The 25303-nt window shown below is 51.2% G+C and overlaps 1 protein-coding gene and 1 long non-coding RNA gene across 4 annotated transcripts; one reads left to right on the forward strand and one right to left on the reverse strand.

The window, feature by feature from the left end:
- Positions 1-5607: 5607 nt before the first annotated feature.
- On the reverse strand, positions 5608-11404 carry KLF10 (KLF transcription factor 10). Of its 3 annotated transcripts, none has more exons than XM_075023738.1 (4): positions 11198-11404; positions 8949-9188; positions 7942-8845; positions 5608-7057 (listed from the first exon to the last, which is right to left on the reverse strand). In XM_075023738.1, the coding sequence occupies exons 1-4, from the start codon at positions 11285-11287 to the stop codon at positions 6798-6800; spliced, it is 1494 nt and encodes a 497-aa protein (XP_074879839.1). In that variant the 5' UTR covers positions 11288-11404; the 3' UTR covers positions 5608-6797. The 3 variants fall into 3 exon arrangements, with proteins under 3 accessions (XP_074879839.1, XP_074879841.1, XP_074879840.1); XM_075023740.1 differs by having other exon boundaries at positions 11116-11226; XM_075023739.1 differs by lacking the exon at positions 11198-11404 and adding an exon at positions 9607-9894.
- LOC142029231 (uncharacterized) lies at positions 11370-24037 on the forward strand. Its single transcript, XR_012649877.1, has 3 exons — positions 11370-11472; positions 16327-16530; positions 22296-24037. It is a non-coding gene; the product is annotated as an uncharacterized LOC142029231 (long non-coding RNA).
- Positions 24038-25303: the final 1266 nt, after the last annotated feature.

A 25303-nucleotide genomic window follows, 5' to 3' on the forward strand; every position in this document is an offset into this window, starting at 1 on the left:
ACACAAGCAATGCTATCTGGGCCAGCTAATCTGTAAGTACTCGTCCTTTCCACTCACTCTGCTTCCCTCTGGGTACTTACAGACAGTAACAATTTCTTTCTCCTCAGTTCAATGAATGACGGGTATTTTTGATCCATGTACTGCACTAAGAATTTCACAGGGATGCCACAGTTTCCCCTTTATTTCAGAAAATCGCAAGACTCTTTTGCCAGCGTGGCTTCCTAGTGAAAGGAGATGGAGGAGATCACACCACCCTCCTGAGCAGCCACCAGCTTTGCGGGCAGCGTGGGAAACCCACGGGTCACCTCGGCCATGGCCACGCAGGGAGGTGAGCTCCCAGAGACACTAATATCTCCCAGGCTTCGTGAGAAGCAGAGATCCAAATTTCGGACTGCTGCCGAGCGGGGCTGGGGGCTCGGTGAGTGCCGATGCCGGCGGGGAAGGCGAGCCCATGGGTCAGGGTCAGCGAGGGATGCGGCCGGGCAGCAGCACAGTGCCAACGCGGGGTTCAAGCTGCTCCAGTGCCCCCAGCGAAGGCTCCCACGCGGCGGGGCTACTTCTGGTTTCCCATTTCCCGAGCTCTGCTCCGGGCTGCGGAAGCTGGCGCGGAGCCGGGAGCAGCGGGGTGCCGGGTAGATGGGGGGGACGGGGGGACAGGGTGACTGCCACCTGCCAGGTGGAAGGGCTGCGGTGCTGGTGGGAAGCATGTGGCCTCATTCCTGGTGGTGGGAGCCCCCCGTAACCCACCCCGCAGCCCAGGGGCGCGAGGGACCCCCGCTCCTGAGGGCAGCACGCAGCAGGGAGCCTGACAGCTCCGGGGAGCCCAAAAGAGCCCCAGAGCACCCGCGTGGCAGCACCCACCCAACGTGGGTGGGGAGAAGAAAAGGAAATAGAACCGCTTATGCGCAACCACGAGCGTCGGAGGCAACTGCTCCCCAAAGCTGCGTAGCCGTCAGAGCCCCACAGCCCACGCGCGCCCGCAGGTTGTAGAGCCCCGGGGCGGGAGGGGGTCTCGCGGCCCCCCCTGCTGCGCTCCCGGGGCTGCAGCTGCGGAGCGGGGAACCCCTTCGGCTAACCTGGCCCTCGCTCCCGGCTTTGCACTCCCTCCCCCCTTAGTCAGGATCACTCGAGGAATTCTGATGACAGCTGATCAAGAATTATGTCTTCATTAAGCTGATTGCATAGCTCGTTTGAAGATGGCTGCTCCGTCCTCTTGCCACGCTGCAGCTTCTAACTGCCTTTTTATTTAGTGACTGCTCCTCCGGTGTGCCACGACTGGCGAGGTTACAGCGTGGCTGATGGGCGGTCAGGGGAGTGGATTTATTGTTTGCTTGATGAGGGTTTCATTAACGTTTTGACCACCCTGCATTTTAGGCCATTATTGTACTCTCTGTACTCTACATAGTCTTCAATTCTACTCAGGCTGCATGTGAAACTCTCTTTCTCTTTTCATTTTGGGGAGGTGGGGGTTGTACTTTCCAGCTGCCTGCTAGGCAATTAAACATTAAAAGCTCTGTTTCCCAAGCAGAAGCGTTTAAACTGCCTGAGGCTGCTGTTCACAGTAAGCACCCCGTGCCAGTCCCCTAGCTATCGCTGTGAAGATCCCAGCCCTCACAGTGAAATGATGAAAGCTGTATGGAATTCAGCCTGGATGGCATTAATGAAATGAGAAGTTTGTGAAGGTTTAAAAAAAAAAAAAAAAAAAAGACTTGACAAATGTCAGTTCCTCCTGCATGTGTCAGAAGCAGTCAGGAGATGAGCTGGGCAGAGAGGAGACGCTATATGCCTCAACTGTTCAAAGCCATTTAAGTTTTGCCGAGGCCCTGGGGAATATTTAGCCGAGGTGGGGTGTGTTCGTGCCTCGCCGCAGCTGTTAGCACATGGGCAGTCCCCGCGACTGCTGCATCCGTTTATTTGGGAAGTTGTTGCCATGCGAATACTTTGACATCTACCGAAATCTTCCAAGTAGTTGAAGTAGCGGTAGCAGCAGAATTTTTTTCACCTGACAATTACTCTGACTTTCAGAGTAGAATACACAAGCAAGTATAAAGTTTCATCAAAACTGTGGTATCCTAACAAATCTTCTGAATTATTTAATGCATTTTATAGGATTATTACTTGATTTATATCACAACACAGCAAGTGCATTAGCAAGTTTAGGCCCCGTCTTCTCGTGAATATAAAGAGATGGCTAAAGCTGTGTTTTGCTGTTGTTTTCTTATTGCTAAGTACCACATTTTCTTTTGGTGACAACAGAAAGCCTTCCAGATCCCCATATCCCTAGAAAAGACATGGAAGCTCAGCGTGACATACTCAATTACATCGTAAGGCATATTCCAAAAACATTTCTTCTCGCTGAATATTACCCCCCTGACCACATGCTCCAGGAGAAGCGAAGATTTCTGCAGAAAATCTGGGATACAGAACCAGGTGCTTGAGCCCATAATGCACATACTCATTCATTCATCGTTTCTCTTGACCTGATTTTATGCTCTAACTTTTCTGACAGCTTGTGAGTGTTTCCTTGGTGATCTAAGTTTGTTGCCAAAGCAGACACATGAATCATCTATTTACAGTAAAGGTGGGGAGATGCCAGGGGAATACCTGGTGCCCTTGCACGCGGCGTGCAAGTCTCAGGCCAGCTGACGATAAAGTCCTTCTTCCTGGCTCTCTGGGCACGTGCCACATCTGCACCGTGGCACCCACCCTGGCACCGAGGCTGTTTGGACCCTCTGCCAGGATCGCAGGACCGGTTGGTTAAGGGTGTCTTGAAATAGCACCGCTGGATGGCAAAGCTCGGGAGGAAAAACCTCAGCAAGCCAAGATCTCCAGGCGGGACGGGTAGACAGGCTGCCCTGGTCCTCGTCTCAGCTGCGTCTGTGGCTCCAGACAAGCTGCCCCAGCTCAGGACCCCTCTTCTTTTAGAATACATATTAGTTCACTCATAGAGCATCTAAGCCTCCCACAAATAATCCTGCTGTAATGGAAATTATTCTTCTCCAAACCACAAGGGAAAATTCTTGCTTTTTCCAGCCTTCTCTCCGTCCTCTCCGAAGAGATTAAAATCCCCGGGCACCGGCAAAGGCACACTCAGGGCACGACAGGGTACCCCAGCACCGCAGTCCCCTACTGCTGATCCATCCTGGTTTAGGCAGAGGGGTGGGATAACCAGACCCCGAGCCCCCCAGCACGTCCTGCTCAGCCCTGCTCAGCTCCTCCTGTGGCAGGAGCGAGCTGCCTGCCTTACCCTTGGGGCAGGCAGCCACCCTCTGCCCCCCCAAATGGTCCTCGTCTCCCCAGCGCCCACCGGCAAGGTAGGCATACCAACCGGGGGGTTATATCGCTTTGTTTTGGACACAGCAGCTCGCTCCCACCCTTCCCAGGACAACATGCTGTGAGACCCCAGCTGCTCTTCCCTGCCCGCCAGGTCGGGGAACGTCTCTCACCCCAACACGCGTAATCGATGTCAGCAGCGCGGCGTCGATTTTTATGTGAGGGCATCACTTTGGAGATCAGCGCGAAACGGCAAGATGAAGGGTTTATAGATACTTCCGAAATCTGCTTCCAAGAATATATGCTGATCTCTTGGATCCCTTCAGATTGGCTGCCTGGAGCCAGGTGTCGGCACAGCAGACGACAGCAGCGGCCGCCCCAGCAGCCCCCCGCCGCAGCCGGTGCCTGCCGGTGTGGGCATCCACGTACTTATTCCAAGTGGGGCGTTGCCGAGAGCATTTTGGTTTGCATTTCTGTTTGGCTTCATCGTTAAACCCAAATAGGAGGGCAGAATACGAGGAGTGCTTTCGGTTTACATGTAGGAGTAAGGAAATTCTAATCGTTGACAGAAATCCATAGAAAAATTAGAAAAATTAAGTTTCCCACTATGCAACCAAATTTGCACAATAATAAAGTCAGCATTGAAAAGGTGTCTAATAATGCCCTTTCAGCTAAATTTTTCAGGTTAAACTTGGATTAAACTCCCAAATAGCTGGTTTAGTTTCCAGTTGGCTTCCATGGTTAGGCTTTAAGAAATGGCACGTGAGGTAAACTCACAATTACAGCTCTGCCTTCGCCTGGAACCAGTCAGAAGTGCACTTTCTCCCTGTTAAATTCCGTATTGAGAGTGAGAAACGGTATTTTATTTAGCTGACAGCAATGCCAGAAACAGGCTTCCCTCTGCAGCCTCCCCGGCGGTGCCGCCCACGGGTGCTCTCAGGGCATGCCCCCCACACGCCTCCAGAGCTAGATGCCACACAAAAAGCACCAGCGGCTGCTTTTTTCTTCAGAAAACACAGGCAGCGGAGATGGCCACGGCACAGAAACTCCCTTTCTTCCCCTTTTATTGCTTGGCAGCACGAGAACACTCGCCCGGGAAGTCAGATTTGAGTTCAGCTCCCTGCTGAGCCGGAGGAGGGTCAAATCCCACCGCCCGCACTGCCGAGGAGAGCCACGGCCAGCTCGCCGTGGGTGGGATAACAACGGGGGGGTAGCACTTTCTTTATGCCCTCCTCACACGGGGCCGTGGCACAAAACTGGATTCAAGGTTCAGCGTGCCAGGCAGAGCTGGCAAGGGGACCCGGCTTCCTAGCCCAATGGCTAGTTGCAGCCACGGAAGGGTTTCAGACCCAGAGGTGTTACAATGGTTTTTTCTCCTATGCCCATGAAAGGTACACCACCTTGAAGCAAGATGGTGGCGCGGGACTCGCGCTCCTGGGGAAGCGTCTCTTTTGCATTGGGCTACGATGGCGTATTCCCCCTGGAACAAGAAGAAAGGGCAATGACTCACGATCTCCTTACGCAGGCAGCCCTGCGTCAAACAGGATAAGGCAAGGAGTGCCCCTGCCCCAAACACCCCGCAGGGCAGGGCAGCGAGTCAACAGCCTCGCCGTTGTGAAAGCCGGGGATCCCTGCGGGCAGGGCGGCCGGAGCAGGAGGTAGAAGAGCCCACGCGGGCAGGACTAAGCGGCCACCCCCTGCATGCAGGCAGGCAGGCAGGGGTGGCCGAAGGCAGAGAAACCTGCTGCCCCCCCTCAAGGTAGAACCCCCCCCCGTCCCCTTCCCCATAGGAGCCTCCCCGGGAGACAGCTCTAGCGGGGCAGGCACACCCCCGCCCTGGAGAACAGACACCGTAAGCGCCCATCTTCACCAGCCACGGGCAGCACGGCGGGGGGACCCTTGGGGCGATGATGCGGTTCCATCACCTGCAAAAAGGAGGTATTTTTCACCAGCGTTGTAATGGCCCACATCAGCACATTTATTTTTGGGTGCCTAAAGAAAAGGAGGGGGGCATGAAGGGTGGGGAGAAAAAAATAAAACCCACACAACAAAACAGACACTCGGAGTAGTAAGTGCAGACTTGGAACTCCACTCCTGCGGGCTTTATAAGAGCTTTAAAAAATATTTAAAGAGAGAGTGTTTCACTGGTCAGGGCACATAATAACGGACACTATTTTGTTTTGCGGGTATTTTCCTTGCAAAGGGCTAAGTTCTGCTGTGAATTAAAAATTAAAAAAAAAAAAAAAAAAAAGAGAGGTCTATATTAAAGAAAATTGGTTTTATTGTAAACAAAGTATAAAGTACAACATAAGAAATGTGCAAATCTTTAAAGTAGTCACAAAAAGCGTATCTAATACACTATTTTCAAATTGTTCACTTTCTGATATGTCTTCAACATAATATGATAAAATAGAAATAGTGAAAGTTGATGCATTTATTTGTCACAAAAGCTACAGTTTAAAGTTTAGGCCCGTGTCTTCACTGCCTCGTTTTACTTTTTGAATCACAACTTTCTAATTTAATACAATACATAATATATCCATTTCATTTTTAGTATAAACCGTCTTTCAAAGAATAACATGATCAAGAAGCCTAAGATTCTTGGTCTTCTTCCTTAATTAACCCGAGTAGTTTACAGTTACCATGTTTCTCTTAAAAGTGCACTGTATCCGCTTATAAAAAATGCAGTGGTACAGAACTGTGAGAAGGTATAAAGCAAACCCTAAGCAACACAAAAGCAGAAGCATCATATGGCGCCCAGGTATATCCAATTGTAATAATCGCAATGCTTGCCAAAGAAGCTGGGAAAATATTACAAAGTCAGAGAGGATTTGGAAAGGCTCCCACCCTCCAGCTGCCCCTCGTGGTGCCCCTGAACGCCCAGGCCGAGCCCCTCTGGACAGCAGCATACAGCTGGGTGTGTTAAACACCCCGCGCCAGAGGGTAGTTCCAGAATCTCCAGGAGTCTGGCACCAAATCATCACTTGGGCCGGGGCTGGAGAATGGACAGGAGGAAAAGATTCCTGCCAAGAAAAGGTGGCAGGAGTAGGAAAACTGATTTAGATTATCTTACGGGGGTGCGTTCTGGGGTTTCAAGCCTGCGCCCATACATTGCCATCTTCCCAGTTTGTGCCGTACTGAAGGCTGACAAGTGAAAATTAAAATCAGAGTTGGTCTCAAGCGTCAGCAGCAAACCTTCAGTAACACTTACATGTGACTGATCTAGAGTATATATATCAATAATTTGCAAAACTCAAAACTGGCACAATGTGTGCTGCTCTGCTCTAGAACCTTCCCTTTCTCTCTCTCTCTCCTTACCAGTGCAAAAGACACCCGCTATTCCAGTCAGCCACCGGTTCTCCCAGCAACAGGTTTTGTGACCAAGCGCAGACTGCCTTTGCCTCTCTGCTGTGCCACCATCAGCAGCCAGTGCGGGAGAGCCACAGACCTGGAGCAAAAGCCTTTTTTCAGCTGGCATATCCCAGCGACAACAGTTAATTCCACTGTCTTCAGAATGAGTCCCTTCACTGCGCAGTCGCAGATGTTGGTGGCACAGTAATATCATTTAACTTGCTCACTTCCATTTGCCAGTTTGGTAACTTCTTAGCCGATAAGTGGCGACGTGCGTGCTTCGTTAAGTGGTCGCTCCTCATGAACCGCCGCTCGCACATTGGGCAGGCAAACTTCTTCTCCCCGGTGTGTGTTCTGCGATGGCGAGACAGTTCATCTGACCTTGCAAACCTTCTCTCACAGCCTTTCCAACTACAACTAAATGGCTTTTCTCCTAAAAGAAAAAAACAAAACGTTGAGTACTAACTGAGCAACAAACACTACCGCCCTTGACTGGCAGGATTTGACTTTTTCAAAGGAAAGTTTCTATTATGACAGTTGAGCCAAAAATCTACATAAATATTAATTACTTTTAGGTACACAGAATGTGAAAAATTGTTTATATACCAAGATATAAACATGCAGACTCACTATTCTCAAAGCCAAGTAGTACAAAGGGTTAACAATTCTCTGGAACCAAATACTTAGTGTCTCAAGACAGCTGATTTTAACTCTCAGCTGCACCTGAACTGCAGACCATGACCACTTAGCATGCCCAAAACAACCCTCTGAAACACGACCTGTAATAACGTTTTATGCAATAGAGCTCTGGTAGCACACTGAGCCCATGTGAAAATGCATGCGACTCTTTTGCTACTGCGATTAAGAGCTGAGGCGTGGAGAAGTTACTCTAAAATAACCAAGGTAAGAATAGTTTGGGGTGGATCCTCATATTCTTTCTTAAAAGAATCCCTTCGAGTTTTACCCACTTCTGACAAAGCCATTCTTGCAGACAAGCCTAATAAGGCGTCTTTAACTCTGGAAAAGCATACTCGACATTGGGCAAGGCCTTGCTTCCGCACTCGTAAGAAGCATTACTGAACGCCTTCTGACACGAAGCAAGTCCAGCACAAACAAACTGCTGAGTCAAATTCCCCTCCGGAGATTTCCTGTCTGAGATTAGGCAGCATTATAACACATGCTGGCAAAAAAAGTATTTCATTGCTGCCCCACAATTTGTTCCATGAATAAATCCGGTAATCGCTAGAACCTTAGCAAGTTGTATACACAGCCGCAATTTTCTACATTAATTTTTAACATCCAGCAACAGCGACCAACCTGTGTGTGTTCTGACATGAGCCTTCAAATGGGAGCTCTTGAAGTACGTCTTCCCACACCCTGGATAGCTGCAAATGTGACTTCTGATTCTTGAAGAATCAACCGGAGGAGTGGTTTTTGCTGCAGAAGGTACGAAGCCGGGAGCAGGGGCAATGGGAGAGAGTCTCGTGCCATTCGGACTAATAATGGGAGCCTTTGTGCTCTGCACAACTGGCTGGGGCACAACGAACATAACAGCACCTTTGGGAACTTGGGTGCCCATGAAGACCATGGGCTGACAGAGAGCCGGCTGCTGGCTTGGTGTGGCGGTGGGCACTACAGCCGTCACAACGTTGTTGTTTGCGGGCAGCGGGACCATCTGGCAAATCACTGGCACGGGGGGGGCTCCACTGCCTTGGGCAGGGCACGGCGGTGCCAGCACCGCCGACTGCCGTGCCGATCCAGGGACAGGCTGATGCCTGCTGACCGAGGGCTTTGTCAAGGGTGCCAGACCGACAGCTGCTTCTGCGGTTTTTCCTTCTGCCACGGGCAGTTCACTGCTCTCATCACTGGCTCTGCTCGGCGCCACAGCGGAACACACCGAATGTTCTGCTTCTTCAGCGTTTTGTTTACTGTTCGTTTCCCTCGAAACACTGTCCTGGTATTTCAGCACACTGGCTGTTCTCACCGGGCAGGTTTTGCGGTTACAAAGCTGGGCATCAGCCGTGTGGCGGATAACACTCGTGGCTTGAGCCTTCAGAGGCCCGGCTGCTGGAGGCCTCTCCGCCTCTCTCCGAGGTGCAGCCAGAGGAGTCTTGGCAGCCTCGGCCAGCAACTTGCCGAGCGCTGCAGTGGGCGCCGGTGCCCCAGGATGGACCACCTGCAACATCTCGAAGTCGGAAGGGCTGTAGGGGGGAGTCAGGCACTGTGCAGGGGAAGAGAGACACAGTAAGGGGCGGGCACATTACCAACACATTGCCACACCGTTAAAAACAAGCATGCACATGTAGAAATTAAAAAAAACTTACAAATGCTGGTATCGCATGGAAGTCCGCTGCTCCAGGAAGCAAAGTCTCGTCACTCTCTTCTGACATATCAGATGCTGGAGTTATAGGTCTCATTTCCGCATGTTTTTTGAAGTCTGATTTCCAGTTGCAACTCATAGAAATAAGGGCTTCTACAGCCTCATAATCGCCTTTTTCAGGAGTATTGTTCCAGAAATACCTAGTATCTCTCTGTTTCTCAGTCATCATCTCCATTTCTTCCTCCTGTTTTGGTTAAAGGAAAAAAAAACCCACTTTGAACCTGATGCTAAATTTGAATATTTTGCAGTTACTTATAAGAAGGCAATGTAAAAACCAAACAAAACAACCTGTCCAAGATAAATACACTTGGTCAGATGGGGGGTATGCCTGTATTTTCCTGCCACCTTTCTTATTTATTTAATATTTTTATGAAGTTGTTAGTGGGGAAATCTGGCCATCTGCTGAAGTTTATAGATTTTCTTGAGACAAAAGAACTCCCCCCAAACCTTAAGCAACAGTTTAAGTTATTCTGTATCGCAAGTGGTGTGTCTGAAAGCTTAATAAAGTTCTTCGCGCAAGAAAAAAAGAAAACAAAACTTCCTTCAACACCCCACCCTCCTTCCACTTTTACTTTAAACACAGGCCTCAGTATTCTGCTTACTTTGACACATGAGAAAGGACTGTACTGGGACTGATGCACATTTTCTTCAATAGGTGTTAGCTACCACAAATGTTCCAGAAAATACTCAAAAGGCCTGTCTCACACACACATCCATGGAAGGAAAAATCACCAACTTGGAGAACTGAAATATACGTAAGTGTATTCACTGCCTGACCGATCACCACACGGAACCAACCCACGCAGAAAGCCTCCTAAGCTGTACGTTCCACCATTACCCGTTAGCACAGCTTTCGGTTTCTGAGGGACGGTGCCCGCCGCCTCTGGCGAATTCCCGCCCCACCCCACCCCACCGCCCCGCAATGAGATGGCGTGGGTGGAAGAGCCGCGTCTCCAGGCAGCTGGAGTCACGGGTAAGACGCATCTTTCCAAGGGGACCTGGCCACCCCCGGGGCGGTGGGGGCGGGACACCAGCCCCGGCTGTCACTGACGGCCCCCCCGCGGCGGCGGCGGCAGCGGGGGGCTGAGGGGATGGGGGCGGGGCGGGGCGCGCGCCCCGCGCCCAGCCGTTGGGCGCGCGCCACCCTCACCTCAGCGCACCCCGCCGGCGCTCCCCGCCCGCGCCGCCCTCCGCCCTCCCCTATTGGCTCCCCGCGCCGCACCGCGCCGGCGCCCATTGGCCGGCGCCGACCGAGGCGCGGCCCGGGGCGGGGGCATGTGAACAAAGCGTGATCGGCGCCCGCTCGGCGGCGCGGGCACTGCCGCGCGCCGACCTTTCACCCAGTTCCCTGCGCGGCCGCCCCCGCCCTCCGCCGGCAGGAAGGGAGCCCGCCACAGCCGCCGCCGGCGGGGCCGGGCTGCGCCGCGACCGCCCCGCCTTCCCGGGGCCAGGCCAGCCGGAGCGGGGGAAAGCCCGACCGGGGGAGCCGCGCCGCGCCTCGCCTCGCCTCGCAGCGGGCGGGGGCCGGGCGAGGGTCAGCGCCGCCACGCCCGGCGCCTCCCGCCGCGGGGGAAGGGAAGGCAAGAGAAGCGAAGCGGCGTCTCCGCCGAGGAGCGGGCCCGCGGCGCGGCTCCGGCAGCGCCCGGCGGGGGCAGCGGCTGGCTCTTCCCCGCAGCGCCGACCGGCTTCCCGGACCCCGCACCGCCCACCACCCTCCTGGCGGCGGGCCTCGCCCGCCCCCGCCGCCGCCTGCCACACGCGGCCGCGGAGCCTGCCGCCCACGGCGCTCCCCCGCGCTGGGCGCGCCGCGGCACGCACGCACGCACACGGGGCTGCACGTCGCCGGCCCGGCGGTGCCAACAGGTTCCCGGCAGCTCCGCTCCCTCCCTCCCGCCCGCCGCCTTCCTCGCCCGCCGGCCCCGCGGGCTCTCCCCGCTCCCTCCCCTCGCCCCGCAGCGCAGCCCCGCTCGCCCCCTCCGACCGCCGCCTAGGTCCGATCTCCCGCTGCCCGCGGTCCCTCCTCTCGCCCGGACCGCCGGCCGTCCCCTCGGGATCCCCCCTGTCGCGCCATCCCCGGGGACTCCCTCCCCACCTGGGGACTCCCTCCCCACCTGGGGACTCCCCGTCCCCCGCCGCCCCACGCACTCGCGGGGGTGCCCTGGTCCAGCAGTGCCCGCCGGGCCGGTCACTCACCGCCGGCGGGGAGCCGAGGTTGACCGGAGCGCGCGCCGCCGCCGTCCGCCCGCTGCCTTTATTTTCCTCTTTTTGTTCGCCGCTCCCCATTCAGGTGGCGGCACCCCCGGCCCCGCGCGCGGAGGGGGGGGGGAGGCGGGGCTCCCCGCCGCCCGCCGCCAATCGCCGGCAAAGGTGTGTGAGGCGGCCGCCAATGGGCGCCGGGTCGCCGCGCGTGATCGGCGGCTGCCCCGCGGCGTGGCCAGTGTGTCAGCGCGGCGTGTGCGCGGCCCGCGGTAAGTCCCCGCCGCCGGCTGAGTCAGTGCCGCCCCCTCCCCCTTCCCCCCCCCCTCCTCCCGCCGCCTCCGGGTGGGAGCGGCGGGGGCGGCCCGGCGCTTCCTCGAGCATGAGGTCACGCGGCTGCGGAGCGCGGGGGGGTGGGGGGGGAGAGCAGCCTCCCCGGCGCGGCCCCCGCCCATCCGCCCGCTCCCCGCCGGGCTGAGGTGAAGCGGGGCCGCGGGCGGGGGGAGAGGAGGGAGGCCCGGCCAGGCCGCCCCCGCCTGTCTGCTCTCCCCCCACACACACCACCACCCCCGGAGGAAACACCATGGCTGGGCGGGCCTGGGTACCCGTGTCCTGGCGGCACCCCCGGGCCCACGCCGGGTGGAGGCCCACGCAGCCGCGTCTGCGCGGTGGTGGTGGTGGCGGTGGGGGGCGGACGTGTGTTTGCTGCCACGCGTCGGGATCACCCCAGGTTTGCAGGCCGCAGCCGCCCGGGGCGTTCCGTGAAGGCCGGGCAGGGCCCCGGCCCGCTCCCGAGGGCTGCCGGCGGCAGGCGAGAACCCTGCGGCGGCCGGGAGCTCCGGGGAAAACCTCCCAGCCCCGCGGGGCCTGGGGGCACCTCGGCTTGGCAGGCCCGAGCCCGTGGCGGCTCGGCGGTGTCCGGCTGCAAAGCAGCTGGCCTGGGCGAGCCGCGCTGCCCGCAGCCCCCCGCACTCCCCTGCCCTGCTTCCCGGCAGCTGCCATCCAGCCAGCTTGGGTAACAGCTGCCAGTTAGCTGGGTCACTCCTAATTACGTTACGCTGCAGTCTGCGGCACTCCAGAAGGGCGAGATCCGTTCGATACATCCTGCTCGATGCAGAGATTAGGGAGGATTCTTGCTCCTGTCAGAAAGTTGTAATAAAAGCGGAAAAGGTGGCTGTGTGTGTCAGCACCTGAGAAGCGGGATCCCGAGCCAGGCTGCAGCTGTGGAGTGCTAGCTTGTCCCAGAGTGCCGTTCTGCTCTAGAAATACTTTTGATGCTTCGTTATGGTTCAGTTCTGTTTCTCCTAATTAATCAGCTTTGCTTCAGACATCTCTCCTTCTTCTACTTCTCCTAGGCAGTCCAGCCTTGTTCACTCAGAGCATTTTTCTACTTTTTTTTTTCCTTCTTCTGAGATACGTCTTCCTGTCTTTCCCCTTTTCCATGGTGTCATGGTCCAGTATTCTTTGTTTCTGCTTAATTCTTCTGCCCCTTGTCAGCCAATCCCAATTGACAGAAGGGGTCTGACAGCAGGTTATGTCCTCCTGTAACTTGCCTGGAAACCTCCCAGAATGTTTAATTATGTCTGAAAGTGAAAAAAACGCTGCAAGAATCGCAAACGAGCAGCTTCTTCAGCCTGAAGGAAGGATGAGGATACAACAATTGCAAAACACAGAGTAAAATAGAATTTCAAACAATTCTTAATTAGTTCAAAGAATTGGGTGTTGACAGAAGAGTGGTAATTTTATTCTCAGGAAGACACTTTTTTTTGGTATTGCTTTAATTCCAGTGTTGCCACTGATACATTGTACAGCTGGAATTTCTGTTATTTGGCTTCACACTGGTACCCCGTACGCATCTGGTGGGATGCACTCTCCAGACTGCCAGTGGCGGGATCCTTCTTACTCCTACAGCTTCAGCTTCCATGATTCTCATGTCTGAGAAAACATGTTGCTTGACAGGGGGAAATCTGCATCTCCCATCTTCCGTTTCTGTTGCGTAACCTGAGTATCTGCCTGCCATTTGGCCAGATTTTTTAAGACCCCTGCCGTGCCTGCAGGGAAACTGATTGGCTTGATTGCCTTATCTAGAAGGAATTCCCAAAAGAGAATTCACTTCAGGATGATCCAAATCACTAGTAGTAGCAAACAGTTGTTTACAAATTACTCCACTGGATCCCACATCTCTGGGTGTCTTAACAGGAGAAAGTGTGTTTACTCTGTGTTTCCCACTGAAATCAACAGGAAAAAATGTTGATGAAATGGTTGCTTGACTCCTGGAACATGCTGTCCTTTGCCAAAAGGTGCTACCGTCACGTGAGGCACTGCTGGGGAAAGGCTTCTTGGCTCGTGAGTGCATCTGTCTGCATCTGCTCCGGCTGAAATAAAGGTTGTGGAACTAATACGCAATAGTTCTTGGTGAAATTCTGTGTTTTCTGTTTATGGCAGGTTCTGTCATGGGTTTTGTGATTGTAATGGTTTTTATTTAAAACATTTTGAAATATCTTTTGAAGCATGTTATTGCCCCTAAAACTAAATCTGTAAAAGTTGCACCAGCATTACAGTTTAACCTGACGTGATAAGTTCACTCACAAAACTAATAGCTTCTGCCTGTATGTCAGCAGAAAATTAGGCAGATCTTTGCCACTTTTTTCACCCTTACATGTATGTAAGGCATATACACAGAAGTTTTACTGATACAGTGACAACTTTAGTGTTAAAAATGCAGTTGCCAACATGAACATGCCAACAGTCTGTAACATGAAATACTGTTACCATTTTTAGTTTGCTTGCTATGGCAAGATGCTGGAGGTATGTGCTGGACTATTTGTAGAAGTTAAGGTGATTCTGCAGTAATTTTCTAGAAGAAATAAACTGCTCTTTGGAGAAAACAGAATTATTTTCACATAAAATGGAAAGATGAAGAAATTAGTATAGTGATGTTTGAGCTGGATCACATGCCTTTTAGTTTTGTCGTAAGGGTAGCTTTCAGGCGACACTGAGCAAGGCTGTTGTAAATACTTTGGCATTTTGGCTGTACCTCTCTCAGTTTATGCATCATGAAGTAGGATGCGACCCAACACTGACAGGTACTTCTGGACTCTGCTGTGGTATAACTATGAGGAAATAACAAAGGGCTGACTTGCAATATTGGCTCCCGCTTCAGGTGGCCTGTTCCATTTTGTTCTTTTCCTGCTCTTACTTCTCTCTTCTTCTGTCCTTGCTTTACCTCCTTGTCCATAGCCGCTTTGGCTTTCCAGTAAGACCTCTTGGCCCTTTGCCTTTGTTGCTGCGGGTCCTGCAGGATCACCCTTGCTGCTTGCAGCACCTCTTCCAGCGGTAGTTCTCCACAAGTCCCCACAGCTCGCCTTTCCCAGTTGCCAATCTCATGTGCCCTTAGCACACGCACCGCTTCTTAATCCTTGATACTTCTTAACGCACCTTCCTTCTCACAACATCTGTACCGCTTTCGCTCCATGAAAGCCTCTCCCTGTGGCTATTCCAAGTGCGCCTGCCGGAGCCTGCTCCGCACCACCTACGGCCATTCATAGCCTGCCGCCTCCTCGGCCATTTCTGGATCCTCCCTATCTATTCCCAGGGTGCTCCCAACTCTGCCCCCTCTCCCCCCCCCCAACTGCTGTCTTTCTTTGCTTCTTTTAACTGGCTCATTTCAACTTTAATTTCCAGAGCAACCCCCTGCAGCTGCTCTTCTCTTCAGTCTGCTCTTCTGGTCACTGGGGAAGCCTCCTGCTCATTCTCCCTCCACCTGTGTCAGTGTCTCCTCTCACCCCTGGGGTTTGTTCCCACCATGTCAGTGGTTGTCCTCTGCTGCCACCGTCCAGGCGCACAGGACCTTCTGGCCCCCCAAGTTTTGCATTACATGCGCTGACCAGCTGCAGTCAAAGTGCACAGAGTGGCTAGGGCTGGACTGGTGGGTCAAAATCCTGCTACACTTTCCCTCTTCAGGGCCTGTGGGCGAGATCTTCAGATGAGGTCTGGATGCTGATTGTGGTACTTGGCAGGGAGTATGGGCTCTGTAAGAGACTGCCTGGTGGCCTGGGGGTGATAGGGATGCAGCCAGGGTGAGTGACTTTGTGTGAGAGGGTGGAGAGGGGCTTCTGTGCCTGTCCTCCACAGGCAGGCTTGACTGCCACCTTGGTGGTGCGTCCTGTAGCAGCATTGCTAGCAGCTGGCCATGGGTTGGGAAAGAGCAGACCTCGGAAGTGGGGAGACTTAACTGCTCCTTGATTCCCATACCCCACGGGAGCTTCGTGTTCCCCCACAGACCTTCAGTCCCTTCTGAGTGCACAGCCAGGAGCCCTGCATGTGTGTGTTGTACCCTCCCTCCTCTTCTCCCCCTGCACTGACATAGCCTGCCCTGTGCTCTGCCTGTGAACTGCAGGGCAGAACTGTCAAAACCACCTCTCCCAAAAATAATCTCTGCTTCAGGGGCTGGAAAATTTGACAGCTCATTTTCATATGCAGAGCGATGTGGTGGGTGTCTGAAAGCAGCTGAGGCTGAGGGGGTGGCCAGGGAAACGCAGCTCTGAAATGGCAGGAAAGTGGCAGCCGGGGAACACAAGAGGAAGGACGGAAGGAAGGGAGCAAACCGAGAATGGGGAGGGGGCGGAAGGAGGGCCGGGGGCAGCAGATGGCGAGCTCAGGGCAAAAGCGGGCTGTACGGTGTGGGGCTGTTCTCTTTTCCCTGGCACGCCTACTACTGCTCGTGTTCATTTATTAATAATTGGAAAAGTGTGTCTGCTGCTACAGACAGCAGTTGCAAAGCTTTATATATCAGATAACTGGGGAGGTGGAGCATATAATCAGCAACAAGGCAGCTTATGTCCTTTTTTTGTCTCCTCTAAGTTCTTTTCCCTTCTTTTTCAAACCCCGTTTTCCTCACACATCCCAACCTTAGGAAAAACCTGCTTTGTCCTGGTTCTGCAATTGCTTATTAGAATACCAGGTGAAAAACAGAACCTAACTTGTCATTAAGACTTCAGTTTATGGGTTTTAGTTTGCTTTACCAGTCTGATTGCCAGCAAGTCCTGTTTGGCTGGCAGCGTCATGTTTCTCCCCAGCCTTACATGATACTAACCTCAGTTTCTGTGTACGTGCATTTTACACAGTATTGCTCATGGCCCTTTTCCTCCGGAGCATTTGTGGCTGTTCCTGAGTCACCACAGTTCCAGTCCTGCCGTGCCTGCTCAGCGCCGTGCAATGGAAGGCTTCAGAGGCTGTTTGCAGCACTGATGTTTGCACTGCTGCCATAGGAGACAGCCTCGTGAGGTGAAAAAAAAAACCTCAGACACCCCAAATGAAGCCTAGGACAGGTAAGAGAAACTTTCTTTTGGCAAGTGAGCAGTTTTTCATGAAACTGATTTTCTCTGGCAATCACTGGAGGCAGCTAAAGGATCACTGTCAGTTCACATGTATTTTCCATTCAGTTTCCCAGAGAAGCTTGGGATGTGTTTTTTTGCCGCCCAGGAGAAAATGGACATGTCTGGGGTTTTCGTTGGGAAGATGTTTAGGATTTTGACTTTTAAACACTTGTGGGTTATTTATGTATGCCTATTACACTTTATCTTAAGTTTAAATTTCCCAGAAAACCACTTATCCAGCCTGCAGGTCATATTCTTCTGATGTGGAAAGCTAAATTGTCATGGGATTGGGAAGATAAATTAGGGAAGAGAATTGGCAACGTGGCTGGTAAATCACTGGCCAGCTGTGTAAGTGCAGTCCTGTCCAGCAGTCTAGGGTCTGAGGCTAGGTCAGGCAAAACTCCAGTCTCCTGAATTTCACCCTGCTCTTAAGAAATACAGCTCTTTTATCTGCAGCTTACCTCGGCTAAGGCATGCAGAGTTAAGAAGGCGTTTTAAGTTGCTCCTTTACCCTAAACTCTTGGCTTCTACATACTAATAGGCAAGAGCCATTTTCCACTTCTTGTGACAGGACATCAAGGGGTATTTTTAACCTCTGATATTAGACGTATACCTGTTTCACAGAAAACTGTGGGATAGATGGTTATTTTAGTCGGAGCAGAAAGAAACTAGGTGAGGAAATGATTGCCTCAGTGTCCACTGAAGATTGTGAGAGGTTTTATATTCAGTTCCTTCAGTGCAGGAGCAGGTTGTATGCCAACCAGAACTTTCCTCAGGTCCTGTGGCTGTCACAAGAACTGTGTTTCTTCTCAGGACAATGGACAGGACAATGGTTCCGGCTACAGCCCTGCTTCCCATCTATCTTTTTGGAAGGTCAGCCAGAATGGGTGTCTGTTCAGCAAAAACCAGCCAAGTCGCATATTCGCTGCATGTCTTGGTCCAAGAAATCCTGGGAATTCTCTATAGTGGAAATCAGGAGTTAATATTGGAATGATTTGTTGATTCTTTCCATGCAGATCATGCTTCCTATTTCAATTCACATGGTGTGACCATGTGTTTATTTTTGTTTAGCATTTTGTGTGGTCTTTCTTCACTTGTGCAATGCTGGTGGTTTTGTTGATCCCTCCAGTAAAGGGCAATACTGTTGGGTCCTATGTGTGATGTGGAGATAAGCCATTTCACAAAAACATGGATACCTTTGGAGAGCTGTGGAGGAGTATGGCAAAGTGGCGTTGTTTATTTGCAGACAGAGCTTGGAAAATATCAGAAAACACAACTAAGAACCTTTTCTGCTTGCGAGGATGACATACAGGTCTGTGTGTTCCACCACTTTGAATGGTGTATTTATTATATTCAGAGTTTTCCCGGTGTCACAATTTATTTAACTCTTTAGCATAAAACCTAACTGATCAATCTGAATTTTTGCTAACAAAATCAGATACTTAGAAGCTGAACTGTGAGCCAGTGAGATGAGAAGGAGGCAGCCTCTGAGCATTGTAGAATGAACTCGTGTAGCTAACAAAGCCACCTGTGCATGCTACAATCAGATAAATGTGCGCTTTTTCGTGCCCAAACAGAATTTACTTGTTACACGGTGACTTAATGGCTGCTGCCTTTCACAAGTTCCTCTGGTGGGCTAAACCCTGGAGGTATGAAAGAGATGAGATGGTGGTGTGGCCAGGGCATCTCATGTGACAAATCAGTATGGTATAGAAGTCAGCAGGGACAGCTTTGCCTTTCCTTCTAACACAGGTAACAGCATTTCTACATCTCCCATTGTAGGTATGGTGGCAGAAGTCATGTGAACGAAGGTCCTTCTTTTCTTTAAACCTATCTACCTTTAATAATTTTTGAACTATTGACTAGTTTCAGCCCCATATGACGGATGAGATAGAGATGTTAATATCTCCTGCAGTGTTAATTTGTTGATGCAATACTTGATTCCACCCCACTGCGTGCCTCTTAGTGTATATTCAAGCAAGCAAATGGTCTCTGGATAGGAAAATGCAGGTGCAAAAATGCAGGTAGCATGTCCTACATACAATACAGACTAAACTGCATCCAGTTTGGCTCCCTGCACCCAATACACTCCTCCTGTACGTGTCGGCAGGCCTTGAGCTCTCCCATATCCCGCTGCTGTCTCTTGCCAATTGCCTGGCTCACATACCACGCCCTTGGTGTCGTGGTACAAAACACACCACTGGCATGCTGTTAAGCAATCTACTAGCTATTAGGAATTGATTTCATTTTTTTTTCCTTAAGATGTCACAGGAACTAAGGGCAGAGGGCACACTTGAGGGACCTGTAGAGATCAAGGCCTTGTGTTTCATTTAAAGAGACATCATACGAGTCACAGCTTTGCTGCTCAGTTAGTCTTTTGGCAGCAATATAAGGATTGAGCAATACTATTTTAAATTTTTAAAACAACAGCCTATGTGAAAGCCAGCTTTGGTGCTGCTCAGTGCAAGTGTCTCCACTGCAATGTCAGATCTACGCTAGGGGCTGCAGAGGAGATCACTGTTTACTTTCCAAATCCATAATGCGCAGAGATGGTGTTGGCTTTGTCAGAGGCCACAGGGAGGGAACCACTGTCAGTGGGGTTGCCCTCATGACCAGAAGAACTAGCCCAAAGATTTTCATCAGGTGTGCCAAACCCCTGGACTTTGCAGATCCCTGTGGAGTGGTTTAGCTGGAGATTGTGCAGGTTTTGCAACATGCAACCCATCCCAACCACCTGCGTGGCAGCAGGGTGCTGGCATCTCACCGCTCCCTGAATTCTCTGTGTGGCTCACTTTGCTCTTGCAGCTCAATTTTGGGAAGGTGCACCTCATTCCCTGTCCTGGTTTCAGCTGGCATAGAGTTAATTTCCTTCCTAGTAGCTGGTATAGTGCTGTGTTTTGGATTTAGGATGAGAATAATATTGATAACATGCTGATGTTTTAGTTGTTACTAAGCAGTGGTCACGCACTCTTCAGCTTCTCATACTGTCCTGCTAGGAGTAGGCTGGGGGGCACAAGAAGTTGGGAGGAGACACAGCCAGGACAGCTGACCCCAACCGGCCAAAGGGGTATTCCATACCATGTGATGTCATGCCCAGTATATAAACTAGGGGGAAAGCTGGCCGGGGGCCGCTGCTTGGGAACTGACTGGGCATTGGTTGGCGGGTGGTGAGCAGTTGCATTGTGCATCACTCGGTTTGTATCTTCTAATTCTTTTATCATTATTATTATTTTCTCTTCCTTTTCTGTTCTGTTAAACTGTCTTTATCTCAACTCACAAATTTTACTTTTTTTTCCCAATCCTCTCCCCCGTCCCACTGGGGCAGGGGGCAGGGTGAGCAAACGGCTGTGTGGTGTTTAGCTGCCTGCTGGCTTAAACCACAACACTCCCACAGCTCCTCATGGGAGATATGCACTTTGGTCTTGCAGCTTACTGTTGGGGAGTCACCTCTGTCCCGCAGCTCGTCCTTGGAGACACGCTGCACCTTGGTCCCACAGACGTTCACTCTGCAGGAGCCACAGTCGCAAGGGGAAGGACCATGGGGACGTGTTTGAGATGACATGCAGAGAGGCACCCTGACCTCATGGAAGCTCTTCTAGAATAAGAGGGCAGTGGCTCGTCCATAGTAGACAGGGCATGCTTCACCGATAGGATCTGCGGTGCAGACAGAGCTCGTGTAGCTGGTTATGGTACCTGCGACTCTGTGGTGATTGCCAGCCTCCGAAGGGTGGTGGCGATTCTCCGGTCCATTGAGATGGGGGCCCAGTGTGCCGGAGTTAAAGGGCTGGCAGGCAGCCTTGTGAAGACTTCATCAATCTGAATCCGCCTGTGACTGCTGTCTCCCTGGTCCAAAGTCTCCTCTCCATGAGAGGAAGAAGGGATGGTGGATGAGGTCAATGCCTGGAAGGGTGTAGATGTGTAGGCACATGTCTGTTGCAAAACACCCATGGAAAGCTGTGGAGCATGGCCTGTGCTAGTGAGTGTGCTGGCACGGGAGGCCGAGGAGGCCTGGGGAGGTGGAAAGTGCGCTGGCATGCTCCTGCTCATCTTCTCTGTGGGTGCAAATCAACTGCTCCAAAGGACCCTTGTGAGCAGCTGGGAAGCGAGCCAGTTTGCACTGTTTGACCCTGAGCCCAAGGTTGTTCTCGGGTTCAAATAGCAAAGTGAATATAAATGTACCTAGAGTCACTATGGGTGGAGTTCATCTAAGATTAGGTGCTTATAACACAAGCATCTGTTTTTATAGCTCTTTTTATAGTTAGTGGAGTGCTAGTAAATATAAACCACAGGGTTCAGGCATGTTTCATTTTTTCCCTGATGTGGGATGAATTGCGCTCTGAGCTCTGTTGACTACATCTCTCGTGCCGATAATGGGATCCTGGGCAGCTACCACAGGTGGGTGAATCTACAAAGCAGGTGGAGTGAGGTGAGGTGGATCCCACCATGAATGCCTACAAGGCAAATGAGAACCATCAGCTGGGCAGAGGAGAGTTTTGTGGAGAGACAGACCAAGTGAGCTCAGGCCTGCCTGTTTGCTTGGTGTGCAGGCATTCATGTGCATGGCTGCAACTCGGACGTAGCACACACTGCCCTTTGCTGCCAAGAGACTTGGGTAAACACTGGGGAGAGAAGAGCTACTGTGATGGGGACTCAAATTTAGGAGAAGTTGAGGAAGTCTGAGGATCTTGTGAGGGCACAAAGGAAGTGGAGAAGAATGAATATGGTAGTTGTTGAGATGGGGCACATAGAGGACAGTTTCAGACCCTGTAGGGAACCAGGCTCTCCCAGCGCAGCTCCCCCGGGGAACAGCTTCGTTGCCTCTATCCTGTGCCAGAAGCTTCCATTTTCCCCTATTCCCCCTCGATGTGGTATGCAGCATGGCAGCTGACTGTCACTGACTCTCAGAGGTTTGCTCTGCTGAGGGGCAGTGGCTCTATTCTGCTCAGTTTTTAGAAATTTACTACATTGTCCACCATGGTTGTCCACCATGAACCTCTTCTTAGGCCCTTGCGTTTGTCTCTTTGGGTGTAGCCGTAAGACTGGGGTCAAAAGCTTTGTGATCCCTGCAGTTTTCAGAGCTGATTCAGAAGTGTGGCTTGTATTTAAAAATAATAAAAAAAGGTCAGGAGAAGGCTTGCGTATAGCTCCGTTCTCCCAGGAGAGAACTGACATTCATTTCTTGCTACTTCCAGAAATGTTTGGTTTTGTGAAATGCTTTTTTCTTTCACTTTCAACATTTTGCTAGTATTTTCCTGTTGCTGAGTTAACTTGAGGTGGGGTTTGCAAGTAAGCTCTATTTCTACACCAAGAAGAATGGCTGAAGCTTGACTGATGCGTTCATTTTCAGCATGAACTTCCATGAAGCCTTTTCATGGGTGCTGTTGAAAAGTAACTGTCTGGTTTGCAGTAGTGGCAGGACAAAATGATTCTTGCAAAATACTGTTTCATCTGCCTTTAGGGACTGAAAATGCAGATACTGGGCAGAAAGAAAGAGGGTGTCATTCTGGATTTGTTGATCCCAGTCCAGTGAACTGTTTTGAGCAAGGACTGAAAGGCAGAATGTGAAAGAGATCTCTACCAGAAGAAAGCTTGCATCCAGTTGTTGGTTTCGAAAAGCGCTCCTGAAGACCATCTTCATTTATTTGATGGCACCAGTTGTAAAAGAAACATTGATGTTGTAATGTGTGTGTGTGTGTGTACATGTGTTTGTTTTGCAGCTGGAACAGTTGTAACTATCAGAAAACAGCTCCATCCTGCTCTGCGTGGTCAGGATCATTGTCCTGGCACTTACCAGGAACCATCTTCAGACCCCTTCCAAAAAAGGACACTTCCAGCATCGATGTGAGTGTGAGTGGAAGAGAAAGCAACGAGTGAGGGTCGGGGGGTTCTTGTGCCCACAGAAGGCTTTGTCAGATAAGGTGGGTCACATTTTCCACACTTGTATTCTGCTTGAGTATTCAGCCTTCCGCTGCATGAACCTGGATGCACAGACAGTGGATGCCATCTGCATGGGTCCTGTTCACGATCAGTGAGCGCTGCCTGGAACCAGTGCCGGAACATGAGTACAGACAAGAGGAGGAAGGTGGCTTCCTTTGTCCTCAGGAAGCTTTGATGTTAACCTCAAATCCAGGTCAACCTCATGAGACCTTGTATGTTATGTGCTGTAATGTACAGTTCTCTGGAGCAGGTAGCATCCATAACAATTCTCCAGAAGGCTTTGCCTGCTCCTCGGTCAGGCAAAGGAGTTCAGGTTCCCAGGAATTCTCACTTCTGGAGAAGTCCTGGGAACTCCTAAACCTGGTGTGACACCCCCTTCTCCTCCACCCCAGTATTTTCTGCCCTATGTGAGCTGCGTTGTCACATATCGTCAGTCTGTTGCAGTTTGGATCTGTTTCCTTAACTGCAGTGGCTTAAAGGCTCAGATTTCATATGAGAGCAACTAGAGGCATTGTGACTGCTTGCAGTCATAGTGAAATCCGTGATACACCGTCCTGGTCAGCATACCTATGGAAGGCAAAGCTGAGACACTTAATGTACATATGTGTAAAATAAGACCATGCCTGGAAAGCATCTGTTAAACTAGGGAAACACAGCATAGCAACTCATGCTGAAGGAAGCTTTATGGATCCAAATTAGGAAGACACAGATGACACGACGAAGCTACAGTTTTTAGGAGTAGATCTATGTGTGGCCCTATATGCACAGACCCCTGTCCCCTCTTTGGGATGACTATTAATAGCCCTGGCTCTGGCCAGCCCAAACTCAAATAGTGTGTGGGTCTGTTTGGTTACTGCAGGACTATTTGGCAACTCTGGGTGAATGCCCTTAAATAATCCTGCTGGCACTGGGTGTTGGAGAGCTAGAGGCTTTAGAAACTTTTGGGTCAAATTTACTCTTGTTAAATAAACAGTGAGTATTGATTAGATCATATGACGGACCAACTGAGCACTCTTTCAAATACCGCAACTCATTGGAGTTCATTTTTATGGATTTATATGCTCAGAATCCCTTGAACTAGTTGCTTTGGTGAAAGGAGTATTAAGTCTTTTACTCATGCAACTCTATATGCTTTTATATGCATGGCCCTGTGCACATGGATAGGAGGATTTTCAAGGCTGCTTAAAGGATTTGGATGCTCACTTTGTTTGGTTTAGTTGGAGACTTGAATCCCTTAGGCAGATTTGAAAATCTCAGCCATAATTCTTTGCTTATTTTAGTACATCGGGGCAAGACCTTTTCCCTGTTAAAATAATTTCTAAGTACTCCTTTCTCGCCGCCATAAAATAAAAATAAAAATGTGTTTAACTGGAATTTTAAGAAGCATTTGTTTCTCTACACATACCCATTTATCTTACTCATTTGCTGTTTACTGAGGAAGTTCTTAAGTCACAGTGTGTCTGTATTTTGTACTGAGTAGCAAGGAGATTGTCAGAACTAAACATAGAGATTTATAAAGGCATTTTATTATGCTTATTTATATAGCTTAAATGTCCTGGAAAGGTTTTCTCATCTTAAATCTCTCGGCAGTACAATTATGTATCTGGCCTCAAATATATGTCAGGAAAACACCATACGGCCCTTCCAAATGCAATACCCACCCACATGCGCGCACACACAAAGGTACTGGTTTGCAGCGGGGGGAGAAAAGCGAGGAGTGAAATATGTAAACAGAGTTTAGTAGGTGAAAGGCTGCAGGGGCCGTGTGTGCTCTGTTTACGTGGGTCCTGAGCGGGAAGCTCTCACGTTGCACAGGCAGTTTTGTTCGGGCAGGAAGAGGAAAGCACAGCCTGTCTTGGTGTTGCTTCCCAAGGCAGCTTGTTGCGCTAATCCCCATGTCTGGCGAGGTGCTGCTTGAAGCTCGGAGGAGCTGCAGCCGCGGGACGTACCGTCCCGGTGCCCTCCCAGCTGCTCTGCTGCAAGTGAACCACCAGCCCTTACCTCGGGGGAGGCTGGTGCAAGCAAGGGGCTTCTTTTCACGTCTTCTCCCCGGTTGTCTCCCATGTGGAAGCGGCTGTGGTCAGGTGGATGTCAGCCTCCTTGTCCTGTTAGCCAGGCTCTGCAGCGTGGTTTTGGGCTGCACAGGGTCAGTATTGCCTTTCTGAGCTGCCTGGGTGATGGAGCAGGTGAGCTGACAGACTCCAGTATGCTGGAGCAAGCCCAAGTAGAGGGAAAACAAACCCATCCTCAGACCTGACTTGGATCTTGTTGCCACTCTTTTAATATTGGGTTTGACTTCTGATTTAGGGTTTTACTCCCATGGAGTAGGGGAGTTCCTTGGGAGTAACACACCAAAAAAACCAGAACTTTTACTTTGCTTTCTCTGCAAGTATTGAAATGCCAGGGACATTAGATTTTGTTTGCTTGCAAGTGCTGGAAATGAGGCAGGTGTTTTGTTAATGAAAATGCTCACAGACCACTTGTCCCCAGCAGTTTATCAAAGGAGCTTTTTTCCCCCTGTTTCTTCTCTGGCTTCAAGAATGAGAGCTGACAAGTCAGACTCCAAGCCCTGGAAGGACTACGTGCCCCGCAGCTGCCCCTGCGATGGGAAAAGCTGAGTACTCACATGGAGTACCAGCCACCTGCCTGGAGTACCAGCACCTTCTCCTACACTCGTCTCCTATAGCCTTTTTTTTTTTTTTTTTTAATTGTAGCCTGGCATGTGGCCCCAGTGACGCTCAGGAGAGGAGCCTGTGGCTGTCCCAGACATCTGTGGTACCTGCTGTGG

This window comes from Buteo buteo, chromosome 3 (assembly GCF_964188355.1).
Source record: "Buteo buteo chromosome 3, bButBut1.hap1.1, whole genome shotgun sequence".
Taxonomy (NCBI): domain Eukaryota; kingdom Metazoa; phylum Chordata; class Aves; order Accipitriformes; family Accipitridae; genus Buteo; species Buteo buteo.